The following is an 18,700-nucleotide window of genomic DNA, read 5'->3' as shown; positions in this document are numbered from 1 at the left end:
AGTATAAGAGGATACCTATTAGCCCAGCCCACTATAAATTGGTATCAATGCTGGAAACACCATTATGAAAAGTCTCGATCGATCCCACATTTGCAAAAAAATGTTATTCAAGGTCAAAGGTATTTTGTTTAGGTTCCGTACCTCAAAAGGAAAAACGGAACCCTTATAGGATCACTTTGTTGTCTGTCTGTCTGTCTGTCTGCTGTCTGTCTGTCAAGAAACCTACAGGGTACTTCCCGTTAACCTAGAATCATGAAATTTGGCAGGTAGGTAGGTACATCTTATAGCTGACATTTGGGGAAAAATCTGCAAACCGTGAATTTAGGGTTGGATCACACAAAAAAAAAAATTGTGGTCATGAACTAATAATTAGTATTTTCAACTTTCGAAGTGAGATAACTATATCAAGTGGGGTATCATATGAAAGGTCTTCACCTGTACATTCTAAAACAGATTTTTATGCATCATAGTTTTTGAATTATCGTGCAAAATGTCGAAAAAATACGACTGTAGTACGGAACCCTCTTTGCGCGAGCCTGACTCGCACTTGGCCGGTTTTTTTTGTTTTCTGGAGTTTTCTCCTAAACGGTAAGCAATTCTTTATGGCGTATGGATGATTATAATGACGTTCCCGACATTCGTACCAATTTTTAGCTCTATGCGAATTATTGTAACCTTGAATGTCTATTTTGACTGGACTAACTATATATACCTACCTACCTAACCTCTAGAATTTTGAATCACTACTGTTTTTCGAAGTAGGTACTTGTGTTTTTTTATAATGCAATACCTACCTACTTAAAACAGAAAAAAGTCGTTTTAGTACCTATCTACCTAACCCATTCTAATGTCAATATCAAAGTCGGTATCTTGACCATCATTGTGGTTTTCCTCAATGCCATTTATTTTTGTAGTCTCTTCAAAATAATTAGGCTTTTCGGTCGGTTCAGGGAATGAACCGGTTGGGTTTGTAAACGGTGGCTTTGTTGGTATTGGTAAAGGTCTTTGTAACTGAACTGCCGGTTGGAGTGTAACCGGAGTTACGTTTATGTAGTAGTCAGTTCCAGGTCTTTGACCCGGTTGTGGGTAAATTCCTTGATTTCCTAACTGGATCGGCTTCAAAGGAATCGTGTTCGGAGGATGCAAGTTCTGCTGAGTGTAGAACCAGTTTGGTTTATTTATATTTGAACTGGGGTTCAGAACTCGCAGCGGTCGATTATTGGTGTATATTGTATTCGGACGTATAAGTCTACTTGGAATATTTGTATTCATTACTACAGGTCTTCGTATTACTTGCGGCGCGGTTGAAGGAAACAATACACTTGTGATTGTCATACAAATTAACACATTCACCGTCATTTTGCACAAATTAGGTTTTTTATGATCAGTCCTTGACTTTTACGGGCAGTGATATTATAGCAACTGAATTTAAAAATTGAAGATGCTATTATATATTCATTAGGTAGGTAATTATTATGTAATAATGATAACTTCTGAGACAGATAAGAGAGAGGTACTTATTATACCTACTTAATAAAATAGCTGGGCAAAATGTTGTACACACTGACCATTGGTTTAGTGCTCAGTGTTTGTACAGCATAGGTACAGTAAATTATTAGTCTATCAATTTCAATGATAATTTTTATATTATATCGCACTATAGTATAAATGTCAGGAATTTGGAAGAAATATTATGTTGATTACGTCCGTCAGTAAAAACATAAATTAAAATACATGAATGGAATACCTTCCTACTTACTACGACTTACAGATCGAATACAGAAAGAACCTCCTTTTTTTTAGTGCCCGCTTCTGGCTCCAAACGTACCTTATAACTAACGTTTCTATTTCTACTGCGCGGCCCATTTCAAGAACGGTTGAACATGGTGAAACTTGGTAGGAATAAAGGCCTGAATTTGGAGAAGTTTGAGAAGAAAAAACCAAGTTTCTAATGTTTGTGAGTAAGTAATAGGTACCGCATAAAAATGGCCGATCCGAGCGCGAGCGCTCTTTTCGCACTGCATCTGAGAAATCTCGATCTGAAGTAGGTAGCTGTAGTAGATAGGTACTACCTACTATTTGTATGAGGGCCTGCGCACTAGATCCGAATTTAATACAGCTAGTGCGAAAAGACGCTAACGGTAATGGTATTTTAAACAAAAATGTAGGTAGGTAATTTATGCAAAATAAACTGAATTAATTTGTTGATTTTAAAAGCAGGGACAAACTAAACCAGTTGGACTTAATAAAATAACGGATTTAATTATTAAAAATATATTTCTACAAATCAGTAAGTATCTTAGAATGAGAAATCACAAGAGATTAAAAATATTGTAAAATGGACACAACTAAAAACATAGGTACTGATTTAGTTTGAGTGACGTATAATATGATCATTAAAATTAACCCGTATATGTGCTTGTATACGACGTAACCACAAGTTGACGCGCGCTCGCAAGAACTTTACGTCTTGGGAATCGCCATTTTGCCTACTGTGACTGTGGCACTAATCGGACTTTTCCGAATGCGTATAAATTACAGGACTCAAAAAAATTACTCTCATTAAGTCTCGCTCAATGACTTCTATGTACCATGCATTAGATATATCATTCCGTACAAAAATCGTGTTTTATGAATTTCAAGATTTGTATGACTCTGGCCATCAAGTAGCATTAATTTTTGTTCGGAATGATCTGTCTAGTGCGTAGTACGTTAGTACGTTACGTAGTAAAGGTTGTTGGCCTCCACACTGAAATCTATGAAAACAGTCAGACATGAAGTGCAAATTAACAAATTGTAAACCAAAGCAATTTTACACAAAAAAAATATTGCAAGGATTTTAATATTATAAGTATGCGAATAACTCTAAGTACATCAATCTATACTTTAGAATTTAGATAGTATTATAAAAACAAAATAATAATTTATTAAGTACATACATAACGTAATTAGTTAATCACTATAATTACAATTAGTAAGTAGTAAGGCACATTTAGCTTTGGTTAAATTAGTAGTCATTTTTGACTCTATTTGAAATACCAAAAATTTAAACATGTACGTACAATGCGTCTAAAATAAGAATGGGAAAGTTTTATTAAATATACATTCTTTTATAATTGTACCTACTTAATTACTTTTTATTTACATTTGAAAACGAGATTCATAATCGAGATTTGATTTTCGAGATTTGATTAAAATCAAATCTCGATACCTACAATATCGATACGATACGATATCTCGAACAAGTTCATTTAAAAAATGAACTTGTAAAAAAAATCAGATCTATTATCCCATGATCTACCTACTCATGTGTTATTACGATATTTTTGTTTTACTAGGTAATTGTTGTTTTAAAAAAAAATCTTTAAATTGAGAACTTAAGTAGGTACCTAATTAATATTTTTGGTATTTCTGTGCTTTATACAATAACGTTATTATCTTAAAAACACTATCAGTCTTACTAATAAAAATTTAGTTAGGAACTTGATATAGCAAGCGCCACGTTCGGACGGGTGCTTTGAAGAACAAAATATATGGCGCTCTTTGGGTCTTTGGCTCTTTAACGAAATGGGCGCGGGGCGGGCGCTTTGTTGTATTTCTTCGCGCAAACCGCTATACCTACATTTTGATTTCACAGGGTCTCATTCAGGGTCCCAGGGCACTTGCTAAGTATATCTAGTTCCTTACACACTCAACACTGCTTATAATGTGCGTACATTATGAGATCTCACCATTTTAGCTCATTTAGTCATGTCAAATGTACAGTTCACCTTCAAATTAAGGACTAAAATTTAAGGTCATTTATGTATATTTAATGCGTATACTTCAGTATGTACCACAGCAGCGTGTTAATCTTTATCAGTAAGACCATTTCTCTACCTACTTCATTTATTTAACTACAATGATATTAAAATATTGACTGTTTGTTTTAAATTATAACAAAAGTATTAAAAAAGTATTAAGACATTATAATAAAATAAGTTTCACTGTAACATTTTTAAATTAAGTAGACAAAATAAGTTTCACTGTAACATTTTTAAATTAAGTAGACAAAATAAGTTTCACTGTAATATTTTTAAATTAAGTAGATACATGAATCTACCTACTTAACACATTATATAGTACTGTAGGTTTTAACCAGCCTACTGCTGCTTCGCAGTGTCTAACACTGCATGATAGCCACCTAGCTCATTTGACATTTATTTTTAATCCATTGAAGGTTTCCTACGAAAAATTATTTTAATAACACTCAATGAAGCAGCAATGTAAAACCAACCCATGTCAAATGAGCTCGGTGGTTATCATTCAGTGTTAGACACTGAGACCCCTAGAATGAGTTTTCAGTTCTTGTAAAAGAAAGATGTCGAGTTCCTATAGAATAGAATAGAATGTTTTTTTATTCATGTAAACTTTTTAAAAGTGCTTATGAATAGTCAGGTAGTTTATTTTATTATATGGTATAAGCTATACAACGCAACCGATATCAGCGTAGTACTAAGCGTAGTAGATTAGAATTCAGGCCTAAAATCGACTACTGCGCAGGTTCCACTTTAGTGACGACATCTGGTATATGTATAGGATTATAAACTAATTTTTATGACAGTATGTGCAAGCCGATCTATCTATCTACAAGGAAGTTGTGTCTACTACAATATCTATCAATCAATGCCTACAGCTGTTACCGGCTAGAGATGCGTATAGACCATGTTATATTACGTTAAAAAACTTTTACTTACACATTGTTTTACAAGGTTATATAACATATAGTGTCAATTGAAAAATGTTATAATACAATGAAACATATTATTATTATCTAGTCTTAACGCACCTTGGCAATGGGGCCGATTCTCTTGTCCACAATCTCTAAACTAAACTAAATTAACAGGTCTAAATCTAGTGATATCCTTTTCCGCTTGCAATATAATGAAAGCTGGATAGCAATAGATTTAGACCTGTAATTTTAGTTTAGTTTAGAGATTGTGTACAACGGAATTAGCCACATTGTGAATATAAAAGATAACATCATGGACTTAGAAATCTAATAATTCATCATTTTAATAAAACTATTTTCAAAGATTAAAAATAAAACAGACCTATCATATGAAATTAGTTTTACTCAAATGTGCATAAGTTTTGTTATATTTATATTTGATGTAATATTATAATCTTATGTTCTGGGGACATAACGGCTCATGTAACCATAACAAATATAGCACCTTTATAATTTTCATAACAAGTAGGTACGTGATATAAATTAATATTTCAGTAATTCAGTTTTATTTTGAAAAAAGGAAAAAAATTCTCCTTCTGCAGGTTTTGCTAGGGTATCGGACAATTTGTCATACATGTCGAAACCTAACAAAATCAAGTTAAAAATCAACTTGACTACTCATGAGTACAAGGTTAATATTTGAGTAAATGATTGTTTTATGTTTTTCAGGAAAATACGGATTTGATACTTTTAATAATTTTTGAAGAAATAAATTAGAGATTTTTCTGAAAAATAAAACGGTCAGCTATTCAAAAATAGTCCACTTTCAGCCGAAAGTGTCATATTTTGATAGCATCTGATCCCTTTTAGCTGGATCGTGACATTATACCAGCAACCTTGTATATATAAATTATTTATATCAACCTTTCGTTTTTTGGGTATCTTTCTTTTAACAAAAGTATTATTTTGCTTGGGTTGTGCTTTTAGCATGCCTGGTTTAATTTATATCACGTACTACTAAGTATTTTTATATTTTAAAATAATATTAAAAACATTGCAGACCTTAATAGACTAAAAGCCCGCGACGGCGAGACCTTCGTTACTTTATAAAAGTTGAAAGTTACTCTGCGTACTATGGTCCCCAACACAGGGAGCAATGATCAGCGACTATGAAGTTTGGATCATGGTGGCTTTGGGAGGATAACAGGTAACAAAGACGTATAAAAATTAAAAACCTTTACGTCAAACAAAGTCTATTTTTTATTTGGAATAGTAATCACGTCATCACTGCCAGACACGTAATGACGTGGCAACCCCCTGCCAGACACCCTTAAACTTTAACAAATTGTAAAACTTTCAGCCTTTATAAAATAACGAAGGTCTGGCCCTCGCGGGCTCTCTCTCTAATATTTTTATTTTAAATACATAAATTCGGTCGTGTATTCTAACGCTACAACTATACGATACGAACAATACAACGAATATTTATTATTAAAATCTATGACAGTGCAACACTGATGAACACACAGACAGTTTTCATCTAATATTATTTTTATTCTATTTTCAGGTCTTTTGGTAGGATCTGTGCATATTTAAACCAAGATAAAAAGTTTTCTTAGGGAGTTATAATACATTTTTTGGATATGGTAACTAAATTTTTTGTGATAATATTATCATAACTTGTCAAATAATAATTAGTGTAACATTAAAGTATTAGTAACGTGCACAGAGCGTAAAAAGTAATGTTACCAGAAATAGTCCACTAGCGCCGCTGTGCGAATTCTCATACATTATTGAATGTAGTCCGAACTGACTTTGACGAAAGAATATACCTAATATATCAATAATATATACTCGGAATGTATAATGCCTTATTTTGCAGAAAAAAAGACGGAAGATTTAATTATTGCTTGGACGGGGTTTAAAAAGCGCAAAATATTAGGCTATCATTAACTTTACCGATTGATTGTAAATCGTTGTTTGTAATTTGTAGCTCGATTACAGCCAATTTTTCTTTTTCATTTCAAACCGGAAAATAAATTGTGCTAAAGAATTTGAAGATACATAGTTAAATAGATATTTCACGGTGGACTATTGAAATGAAAGCATTTTTCTATGATTTTTTGGGTTATATACTAACGTTATCGCTAATGGTAGATATGGGGATTTTCTCTTTTTCAGGGTTAGAGTGTAGGGGGCACGGGGCTCTCTTGACGGTACGTTTACTTTGGGGCCTTTTGGCGATGTTTGGATTTCTGTGGGGATTCATGGGGAGTGGGCGTTTGTAATGCCCGGATGACGCTCCTTTGTCAAAAACCTTGCACTTGTTTGGCGGTGCAGGCTTAGGCCGGGGTCAGTCAATCACATGTTTGATCTTCACGTACAGTACGCATGAGAAGAAAAATCCGAAGATAGGTATGACTGACATACCGACGCCCACTGCGGCCAATATGATGAGATTGTCTCGTATGTGGTTTGTGAACTGTCGTATGCAACCCTGAAAAGAAGAAGAATTTTTAATTTTAGTTGGGTATATAAAAGAACATGTTTTTAAAAGCGACGCTTATGACGGATGGGGAGAGAGAAACGAACGAACGTGGCGAAGAAGCACACCTAAATTGTTAGGGCAGCGGATATTGTTGTCAATAATATGAGTGAATATGAGATCTCTCGTACTCTACAAGACTCGTATGAGTAGCTGAGATATAATACACAAGAGATCTTATACTTTGTCTCGCTCATTCTTGCAAATGAGAGCGAGAAAGTGATTCGCTTCTATTTACTCTCTTTATTTACTAGCAACCCGCCCAAACTTCGCACGGGTAGCTTATTACAATTTTCGCAGGGATCTTTAAGTTTTTGAAAATAAAATATTGCCTATGTCACTCAGGAATAATGTAGCTTTCTACTGGTAAAAGAATTTTCAAAATAGGTTCAGCAGTTTCAGAGATTTCTTCCTACAAACAACCTAACAAACTTAACCTCTTTATAATATTAGTATAGATTTTAAATCATCACACGGTTTCTTGTTCACCCTACTAATTATAAAACATGAAGTTGAATGAGCAATGCTTCGCAAATTGGATTGTAAAGCGCAGCTACCCGTTGAAAGTTGATAGTCAAACTTACATGATAATAGATATTGGAGGGATGGTCCCTGGCCCCACATCTCGTGGTGACAGTTTTGCAGCAAGAGTCTGGCACTTTAAGGCGCGGGTCGTGTTCGTGCCACGCGCTCTTCCGCCAGTCTGAGTACCGCGACGCACCGCAGCATTTGAACTGAAAAGATTTTTTTTTTTAAAATAATAACACATTTAACACAATCTTAAATTCAATAAGTAACACATTTGAGACATGGGGCCTATAATGGGGTATGCGAATTGCTTACATTTAGCAATCGCTGAAAGATGCAAACCATTTTGGCGTGATGATCGACCTGCGGGGTGATTCGCTAACTCAGTGCCTCACACTGAATAATAACCACCGAGCTCATTTGACATTATTTTTAACCCATTGAAGGATCTCTATGAAACGTTATTTCACTATCACTCAACAAAGAAGCAATGTAGAACCAACCAATGTCAAATGAGCTCGGTGGCTATTATTCACTGTTAGACACTGAGTGAGTAAATTAGCCCGCAGTTGCAGCGTGCCATAGCGTCACGACAGAGTAGTGTGCACGACATCCAATAAAATGTTTTTCTCCAATCGCCTTCTGTGGTATCGTTGCACTTGTGGCTTCAATGTTAAAGCAATGTCACAAGTGTTTTTGAAATGGTCCTTCAAACCGGATTTTTGATTTTCTAGCTTGTACTGACCTCTGTCTGCATGGTGTCGACGGCGTCCGTGATGATCGTGTCAAGCGCGTAGTTGGAGATGAAGGTGGTGTTGAGCTCGGCTCGCAGCTCGTCCTCCACCGCCACCTCGTAGTAGTACGCGAGCCCGCCCGCTCCCGCTTCCAGTATGAACGTGATCAGCAGGAAATATGTGTACTGGAATAATTTATACGTTTTCATTAGTCTTTACCGCCCAACTACGACTTAGTCGGAGTTACATACTAGCACGAGTGGTGAGACGATACGCGAGATATGCCTCACTAGACTTCTCGTGAATTGCGACACGACAACTTATTTATTTATTGCAAAAATGTTTTACAATGGGGTCTTAAAATTATAAGTCCAATTACAATTCAGTCGGTAGCAGTGTGTATAACGTGTGCCAATAAATAAACGAATCGAAGAGTATTATATTATGTTTAGTGTATATAGAGTGTGAGTGAGACGGAATGATTAGCGCCGCTTTCTTTCAATTCGTTTCTTTATTGTCACGCGTAATACTAAACTGAATTGAACCGTAACCTTCGCACGTATATGCATCGACATCGTTGATAGATTTGATTTAAAAGTTATCACCACTATATCATCATCTTATCCGACTATCAAAAAGCGTAGTTTTTTTACCTACTTTGAAAAAACGTTTTGACTTTTGACTTTTATTTTGAGTGTAGAAGCAATACAAATAAAATGGACAAAAGCTGCCTTGTTTTAATAAGGTTCGGGTTCGGTCATACAATTCTCTCGGTTCTCTCTCATAATCCGATCGGCCGGCAATCCAACACGACCGGCGAGAGTTCAGGCGTACGGCATTGGCCTAACTTGGCTGAACACCGCCGTTGGCGGTGTTACATCCCCGTCCTTCGGCAAGACGTTTAGCTATTGAGCTAAACGTGCTTGCCGAAGTACGCAATAACTTTATTCTGACCTGAACCCGGATCTCATGATCCGCAGATAAGCTACAAATTAGACTAAAGAGTACTTACACACAGTAAACTAGTTCTGTTTTCAGTCTTAAGGCTGCAGCAGCCGAGCGCGCTCAGCGGCAGGCCCAGCGCGCCCGCTATGATGAGCAAGTACGCTATAGCGGCGTACGTCGGAGTGGGCAGAAGCGGCACGAATCTATGCCGAGAAGCTACCGTGCCAGCGCCTACTAATAATACGCCTGCACCTGCAAACTGAACAAAATGTTATCGATATGTAGTAACTTTTGACGATCTCCCTGACGCAGCGCTGGTTTTATGTGTGGGAGATCCCGGGTTCCAGCAAGGGCAGTGTGAAATTTTTTAATTTCTAACTTGACTCTGGTGTATTTTCATTCTAACGGCAAAGCTGTGCCGCCACACGATTTATGAGCGTTTAAAACTGTCATATCCTTTCCAGGTTAGCTCGCTTCAGAAGTACTAAAACATAATCTTATTTCTTTTAAATCCTCTATAAAAGATTCTGAAACAGTTAGCTTATTGCCAAAATATACTTACCCAACACACTTATTGTATTCTGAACTAGAGGTGCTTACAGTACGTAAATTATTTATCAAACATGCGATTATTACACAACACAAAACTCAACCAGTTTCTACAACAAAGCGTAGAATAGATATAGTATACAAAATCCCTCAACTTAAAACAATCTCTGCTCAGAAATTTATAAATTATCTCGGTCCTAAACTATACAATGCAATATGCAGAAAGATAATGCTAAAAGATTTTACAAGTAATAAACTGAAAACGCAAATAATAAAATATCTCAATGCTCTAAATTATAACGAAACTGAGGATCTTCTGATTAAAATAATATGATTGAAACAAACTAGCTAATATAAACAACAAATAATACACATACACACACACGCACCCACACAAACACACACACATACACACGCACACACGCACTCGCATACATGCACACCACTATCACTTGTAATAGACACCGGTATAACATGTCCGACCTTAGAGCACCAAATTGTAATAACATTTATTCAAGTTTTTAGAAATGGAGAAGGCAACCCACTGTAATACAGTGTTTACTAGTGCAGGGGTTGCCCATTCATACGTCTACTAAACCTAGGTCTACTTAATTATTACTTGTTTTTATCTGTACTTTATATGTAATTTAATATGTAATAATATCCAATATCCAATAAATGTATCCAATGTATCACATGTATCACATTAAAACATACAATTTCCTAATAACCATTATATCATCCAAATGGATGATATAATGTTGTACTGAATTTCACAATAACACTCCTTTGTATTTTTATTTATTATTATTATCTATTTATTATTATTATTATTTTTATCTACACTGTAAAAATGGGGAAAATTCGGTTTGCTTATAAGTATGTATGTTACGGGCAACGTGATTACCTGGGCATTATTAATAAGGACCGGCCATTATTAATAATGCCCAAGAGTGATGGGCAAAGTGATTAATTTATCACTTTGATCGGTCATTATTAATAATGCCCGACGGCCCGTGGTCCATGTAATAAGTCATGTTTGAGATAGCTTAAATTTATCACTTGGACCGGGCAGTATGAATAATTCCCAAAAAGGTTTCAAAAACTAATCAAATCACAAACATCGTATTCCGCAAACATATCATTTTACAAAACCAACATTTGACAAACATTCTATTAACAAATGTTTTACTTTGCAAAAGTGATGAACACTACCACGACAGAGGCTTGGTCGACTGAGCCCCACTTCGCGGGGCTCCTTTTTCAGGGTGGTTTAAAAAGAAATAACCACGAAGGGGATGGCGGGGTCTTACAGACTCCGCCATCCCCTAACCTAACACATCCAAGTCGGGGTGCCCCGAGTCCCGAGCTCGCTTCGCTCGCTCTTGCAGCCTAAGTTCTCTGTGCCTGTTTTTCCTATATAGTTTATTTTTTGTTGACTTTTCATGAAAATTTTGTAAGTTTAATTTCATTAAATAAACAAAAACACTACAGTTTACCTATTTAATTACTTTTCCCAAGATAGGGTGGGCATTATTTATAATGGCCGGGAAAAGTGATGATTCATGCTGTTTTAATCACATTGTTCAATTGAGTCGGGCATTATGAATACGGACCGGCCATTATTAATAGTGCCCGGACTTATCAAATTGCCCATAACATGTACCTACACTATTACAGACCTAGCTTATTTTCATTGCTGATCATTCAGGTCACAGCCTTGCATGAACTGACTAAGACTGAGTTATCAACATTTTAAAGAAGTAAGTTTTTTGGGGTCCGTAGACCGTACCCGAAGGGTGCCAGCGGGACGCTATTAAGCCTCCGCTATCCGTCCGTCCGTCTGTCAGCGGGCTGTATCTTATGAACCAAAATAGCCATTATAACAACAAATAAATAAAAACCAAGATGACGAATTTCTAAATATAAATTATTTGAAATTTATAAAAAACACCATTGAAATTATAAAAAAATAAAAAGTACATATTTATTGTATATTGTACGATGGTACGGAACCCTTCGTGTGCGAGTCCGACTCGCATTTGATCGGTTTTTTATTCGAATAGGTACCTGTCGTCAAAGATCGCATAGGTATTCTCGTACCTAGTATGGTTGATAAGGTTAATTGTTAGGTCAATGAGCGATACTCAATTATTTTATTATCAGTAGGTACTATTTCAAAACCACAAAACTAGTAGGTATTAAATAAAGTAAACAGTAGTAGCAAATAAATGATTTGATTCTCTAATAAACCGTCATTATTGACCGTCTGCAAACATGGTATAGTTAATTGGCTTTGTATAATTTGAGTTTAACCATTATTTTAATAAGTTCAATATTTTTCCCCTTATTTTATACGCAAGTACTTAATATTCACATAGAATAATATTATATTTCCTCAAAAACAGCATTATTTCTATCTACTGCCGGTGTTGTTGCCAATTACTCCAAATACTAAAAAAACATAAATTTTCCTTTACTTTTAGGGTTCCGTACCTCAATAGGAAAAACGGAACCCTTATAGGATCACTTTGTTGTCTGTCTGTCTGTCTGTCGGTCTGTCAAGAAACCTACAGGGTACTTCTCGTTGACCTAGAATCATGAAATTTGACAGGTAGGTAGGTCTTATAGCAGACAATAGGAGAAAAATCTGAAAACCGTGTATTTTTGGTTACATCACACAAAAAAATTGTGGTCATGAACTAATAATTAGTATTTTCAATTTTCGAATTAAGATAGCTATATCAAGTGGGGTATCATATGAAAGGGCTTCTTCACCTGTGCATTCTAAAACAGATTTTATTTATTTTTATGCATCAGTTTTTGAATTATCGTGCAAAATGTCGAAAAATACGACTGTAATACGGAACCCTCGTTGCGCGAGCCGGACTCGCACTTGGCCGGTTTTTTAAAAACTAATTACAATATGTATTATAATGAGCGAACATGGAGTAAACGTAAGTCTGTGACCTTGTTTGCTTAATCGTGAACGTTACGTACTGATTAGATGTTACACGGATTAAAGTAATTTACTGCGGCGCTCACATGCACACAAACAACTGATGACTAATCACTCACAAGGGTACTTAAGCACTTCACATGGGTTCATGGAAGTGAGACAAAGCAGTTCAAGGAACGGAACTGCTACTGTATGACTGGGTAATTGCATAACCCACAATCTATCAGCGTATAGATTTGATTTTGACTAAACCTTAACACCCCATGTAATGCTATTCAATTTTTAGAAAAAAATAAATTAAAAAATTAATGTAATAAAACAATAAATCTAATTTGTTATTATCATTCCAAAAAATCTATGTAACACATGTATTTAACAAATACGATTCAATAAAAATGTAGTATAATACCTATCTGTACGATTATTTACATAAATTTCAACCAATAAATAAAGGGGATTTTATGTTGTTATAAAAATTGGTCAAGTGGGATCAGACGGACGGACAGAGGAGTCGTAGTAATAAGGTCCCGTATGGCACCCTATACAAGGATGCTGCGCTTCAGTTCCACTGCACTCTGTATGTGTGCATTGAGCCTTGGGTGCATTATGTTTGTGTAAATTACCTATTTTTTAAATATCTTTTTCAACATCATCTCAACTTATCGCCGGCCCACTACTGACAGGTAACATCTAAGAATGAGAAGGAATTAGGCCGTAGACCACCACACTGGCTAACAGATTTGCAGAATTTATGTACCTTTGAGAACATTATTGAAAATTAATCCGGCACGCAGGTTTCCTCACAATATTTTCCTTCACTGTTAAATATCTTGTTGTCTACTATCATTTATTTTTATTTACTTATTCAGATACAAGTTAGTCCTTGACTGCAATCTCACCTGGTGGTAAGTGACGATGGAAGCGGGCTAACCTGGAAGGAGTATGGCAGTCTTTAATGAACCCATGGTGGCCCTTTGGTTTCTGCGCGGCATCGTACCGAAACGCTAAATCACTTGGCGGCACGGTTTTGCCTGTAGGGTGGTAACTAGCTACAGCCCACCAGACAAATCATAAATGATAATAATTGAAAGAGTTACAAGTTCAACTTACCAAGAATATAACATTGAATATATGCAGAACACATTTCAGGAAGTTGACACTGCAACAGTCTGCGTCTCTGGATTTTCTCGGTTTCACTTTTTTCTTTTTAGCCAATAGTGCACTTGCATCCTTCTTTTTTTCTTCTGCCATTATATTCTGAAGGCAATGGTTTAAGTCTTTCGCCGAGATCCAAACAATGTTTACTCAGCATAAGTCACCTTGTTTCAATTGAAGACTTTCTGAAATTAAAAAATTAAAACACTTTATACTTTTGTCATTTGGGTGAATGTGAAGGAATTACAGTACACGGCCGAAAGTGATGAACATCGGCTTCAGCATGACCTTTCAGGTTTGTAGAGCGTTGTCTCTGCCACTCATACCCATAAGACGTTTTGTCACGTCCGCGTCTCAACGACCGAGACAGTGCTTTGCAAATCTGCTATCTCCTTCTAAAGATCGATGTTCATCACTTTTGGCAGCGTACTGTACTAATAAAAAGTTATACTTACAAAAATATGTAACTTTCATTGAAATTTTGGTATGAATGCAAGTTAATAAAAAAAGACGTAAGAACGATTTTCCTGTTTATTAGCATTAGCAGCCTTAATTTCAAAATGGAATATTACAACACTTATGCTAAATAAACATACCATAATGTCTCAAAATAATTGACAATTAATTAGTAAATTTCAAATAAACTTTGTATATAGTGGTAAAAAATATGATTTAGTGGAAATTGTAAGATAGCAAAGTACATATGTATATACATAACATCTCAGTGTATAAAAAGAAATTAAAACAGATTTGTGTGTCTTTAAGCATTATTTTACATTCAGTCGCTTTCATCACAATATACATAAATTGATTCATGATTTCAAGTCCATATTTATCCTTTGGATTACATTTACCTACAAAACATCAATACCAAAACAATATTATGAAATACATTATTATATAAAATAATGGCAATAGTCCATTTTCAATATGTTGACAAGAACCTAGCAATTCCATCATCAGTCATTCTGTATCACTATTCGTCGTACTGTTGAAGGGTACATTCCAATTTATCAACAATTTTTTTGTAGAAAGTAATTTGCTGTCTCAAGAATTTTTGCATTGTGGCTTTCAGGTCTACGGTTCTTTCTTGTTTGAAGTGATTTATTTCTGCAAGAAGAGCGTACGATATGACATCAGTTCTTCTTAACACTTCATTCAACTGGGCTACCTCCATCTTGTGCTCCGCAGTCAACCTTTCACACTCTCGCTTTTTCTGAACGGCCGCTTTGTGGTTAGCCAACACATCCGGGAATGAGCCTACGATACCTTTGTACAAGTGAAATTTATCTCCGAGAGGCTCCCAATCGTATTTAGGCTGATCTTCGTACATTCTGCCGATTTCTATGTAAGCACCACCGGTTAATTTGATTGCAGATGTGAGTTTCGATGTCGAAATTACTGAACCTTCATCCAAACTCAATGCATTACCTAAATTATAAAATGCTTCACCAACTTTTTGACAATCTGTTTTGTACTGCGTCTGGAACCTCTTAGTTTGTGCGAGACACATATTTGTGACTGATTTGACAGAGGAGTCCATACTACTTATGAATGTATGACATGTCTCTGTGATATGATCCACCTGTGATTGTAATAAAGCTTTCTCAGGTACAACTAATGATATACAATAGTTTAGGCCTAACAAGTTATCTCTCTCTGCCTGCCTCTTGCCAGCCTTCCAGCGCTTTTCGTCTGTACAGGTGAGAAAATGTTGCCACACTTCACATTTTGACAGTACTGGATGTTTGGACATCCAGTCGACAAATTCTTGTAATTGAACTCGTCTGCGCTCAATCAATTGTTCATCATACCGACCCGCGATCTGCTTGTCTGGCAGCGGTGGGATCGGAATAAGTGTAAACTTTTCCTGTAATCTCTCATGGAGCCAATCAAAATGCTTATATCTTCTAGAAACCTGTATATTATTAAAGGAAGGTGTCAGCTGATATGCAATAAAGCTCTTTATACCTTTGAACTTTGATTCCTTCTTGGGTGATGCCACTGTAACATTGTATGGCTGGGGAATGGCTGCCCAGATGTATCCATCTGCCTCTTGAACTATATAGACTTTATCAGAGTCTGGGACCTCTACATTTAAAGTTCCTAATAGGTAACTCTCTCCACTGACTTTAGAAGATGGTGCAAATTTGCTTTTTCTTACTGTTCCCACTGAAGAAAAGTTGGATGTATTGTCATCTATCTGATTATTGTAATCTGTGATGGGCATACCCGGTAGAGGAGTTAGTGGAGCCTGCTGATTCATAGATTTAGAGTGGGGGACACCAGGGCCTATTTCTGAATAAGTATCATCATCCCAGTCATCATCCCAACCATCATCGTGAGAGGTTGATTTTTGGTAGTTATTATCTCCAGCACTGTATTGTTGGTCACTCCAGTCATCGGCTGCTTGGTCATATCGAGGAGCAGGTGGAGCCATTTTAGTAGGGGCAGTTTCATCTGGACTGAGTTTCCTTACATAAGCAGCAGGAAATAAGCCAGTTTGTCCCTTAGAGTTCTTTCCTTCCCACCATCCTTCACCAATGTCTGTATTAATGAGTGTTAATATTTCACCAGATGTAATGGACATTTCCGTGGTTCCGGGCTCTCCTGTGAAGTCGTACAAGGCCTGCACCTGGTTCGCCATGGTGGACCTTGCTACCTACAACAACATCAGAACATATTATAAAACACATACCATTATTATTATTATTTAATCAAAATTGTATAGATTATCTTATCAGTGTTATCTACAAATGTAGGGAGTATGCATAAAGGTGTGATAAATGATATTATACTTTTCGCTTGGCTAGTAAGTCTTTAAATATTGAAAGTAGAACGCTTAAATTAGGGTGTTATTAGTTCCACTAGGAGTTGACACATTTTCTTAACAACACCAATTAAGCATAAGAATCCAAAGAGTATGTAACCACTACGTTCTAAGAATCATTGAGAAATGGAACTAATATAGTCATATTAAAGCTTCTAAAATACGGTGAAGCTGAGACTGTTCGAACTAGTGTAGAAAACAATGATTTTGAAAAACAAAACTTTTTGTTGTTACACGTTCTTTTGTTCAACTAGTGCTCTTGTAAAAGTGCATTAGTGGCTTTAGGTTACTTGCTAGATAGTTGCTTTAACACAACACGTTAGTATTTTGAAACGACTTTGTATTGTACTAAAAGACAACAGCAATATTCTCGTTTTGTAATGAAAATCAATGACGTCAATGTATGGACATGTATTATAAAAACTCTATAGAAAGTAAAAGTATTAGGTGAGCATTTACTAAATAAATTTGTTTTGGAACTATCAAAATCTAAAAAACGTATATTTTACTTACTTTTTTCACAAAAAACACTAATTTCAAGGCGGAGACACTACTCGTACAGTCATCTAAATGACAGTTGACTCAAGAATTTGTTTTCTTTGTTACGTTTGTTATCGCTGTTTCCCATTACGAAGCCAAAAATAACAGAATTAAAAATTCTCATTGGTCATTAAGGCGTAATATTCTACATTGACCAATCCGAAACAGAGTTTGGAAATTATAAATTAAACGTCAAAATGACAAACCATCCAAACAGCAAAATAACTTGATGTCCAGATTATAAATACAGCAATTATTTCATTGAGCTATACAGAGATGGCGTTGCTAAAGTTCGTGAGGTGAGTCATGACTCATGACAGCGCCATTGTAAAGCGCGGGAACATGGCGTGAATTTTAAAGCTTTGAAGCCACAATGGCAGACAATTTTTATTTATATTACTTATTATAGGGAATCTCTGTATAAAATTTCAGTTTTCGATGTCCAAGGGCTGGGCGTTAGAGTCAGTCAATGAGTGAGTCAGGCATAGGTCTTTTCTTTTTATATAAGCACTATCTGATGCCGCGACTTCGTCCGCTTGGATTAGATTTAAAAAATCCCGTGAGAACTTTTTGATTTTCCGGGATAAAAAGTGTGAAATGTCACTCTCCAGGTCTTTAATTATACCCATGCAAAAAATCACCTGAATCTGTTACTCCGTTGCGACGTGATTGAAGGACAAACTAACAAACAAATACACTTTCGCATTTATAATATGGGTAGCACAGATATCTTTAATCTGTGATGGTTACTGATTATTTAGATGGTAAGTAGTACTTACATTCAAATGCAGTAACATTACAACCTAGTACAATTTAACGAGAAAGGCCCTATTAAAATTTTAGCAGCGCAATTCTGGCTGTTGTCGTATTGTCATCAGTTGCATTACAGTTGTTAGGCGTTAGCCATTAGGACGAATTTCATACTATCTTTTGGTGTTGAACGCTTGCCAATTTAGCTTCCATCTTTCAAAACCTACTTATTTCTCTTCCAAAGTTGTGAAATGTATAATGTATAAGTATAGCTTTTGCTGGACTCCGGAGTAATTAGCCTAGATTTTAAAGACAGTTTGTTGTATACAAACATAATTTTTTTAAGATTCTACAAAAGTTGTATAGAATTGCAGCTTGACTTCGGTAGGTAGGTATAGTAGAAGTAGTTTTGTAGATCCAGCATAGACCTAAAATGTGGTTTTTTTTATTTCAT

The 18,700-nt window shown here is 35.7% G+C and overlaps 2 protein-coding genes across 8 annotated transcripts in view; both read right to left on the bottom strand.

Moving 5' to 3' along the window:
* Nucleotides 1-6,923: 6,923 nt before the first annotated feature.
* The window catches only part of LOC117982862 (CD151 antigen-like), an 88,347-nt gene continuing 76,570 nt past the window's right edge, over nucleotides 6,924-18,700 (bottom strand). For 6 of the 7 annotated variants that reach the window (XM_069499130.1, XM_069499135.1, XM_069499132.1 and 3 more), the window contains 5 exons: nucleotides 14,082-14,311; nucleotides 9,531-9,722; nucleotides 8,530-8,703; nucleotides 7,841-7,990; nucleotides 6,924-7,208 (listed from right to left, as the gene is read on the bottom strand). In XM_069499130.1, the coding sequence (XP_069355231.1) occupies nucleotides 7,065-7,208; nucleotides 7,841-7,990; nucleotides 8,530-8,703; nucleotides 9,531-9,722; nucleotides 14,082-14,222 (801 nt within the window). In that variant the 5' untranslated portion in view covers nucleotides 14,223-14,311 and the 3' untranslated portion in view covers nucleotides 6,924-7,064. The remainder of the gene's footprint in view (nucleotides 7,209-7,840; nucleotides 7,991-8,529; nucleotides 8,704-9,530; nucleotides 9,723-14,081; nucleotides 14,312-18,700) is intronic. The other variant, XM_069499134.1, reaches the window with a different exon arrangement.
* On the bottom strand, nucleotides 14,644-17,625 carry SH3PX1 (sorting nexin 33-like protein SH3PX1). Its single transcript, XM_069499208.1, has 2 exons — nucleotides 17,470-17,625; nucleotides 14,644-16,788 (listed from the first exon to the last, which is right to left on the bottom strand). The coding sequence occupies exon 2, from the start codon at nucleotides 16,771-16,773 to the stop codon at nucleotides 15,103-15,105; it is 1,671 nt and encodes a 556-aa protein (XP_069355309.1). The 5' UTR covers nucleotides 16,774-16,788; nucleotides 17,470-17,625; the 3' UTR covers nucleotides 14,644-15,102.

Source organism: Maniola hyperantus, chromosome 6 (genome assembly GCF_902806685.2).
Source record: "Maniola hyperantus chromosome 6, iAphHyp1.2, whole genome shotgun sequence".
Classification (NCBI taxonomy): domain Eukaryota; kingdom Metazoa; phylum Arthropoda; class Insecta; order Lepidoptera; family Nymphalidae; genus Maniola; species Maniola hyperantus.
Note: the sequence above shows the minus strand (reverse complement) of the source record. Positions and strands in the feature narration are given on the sequence as shown.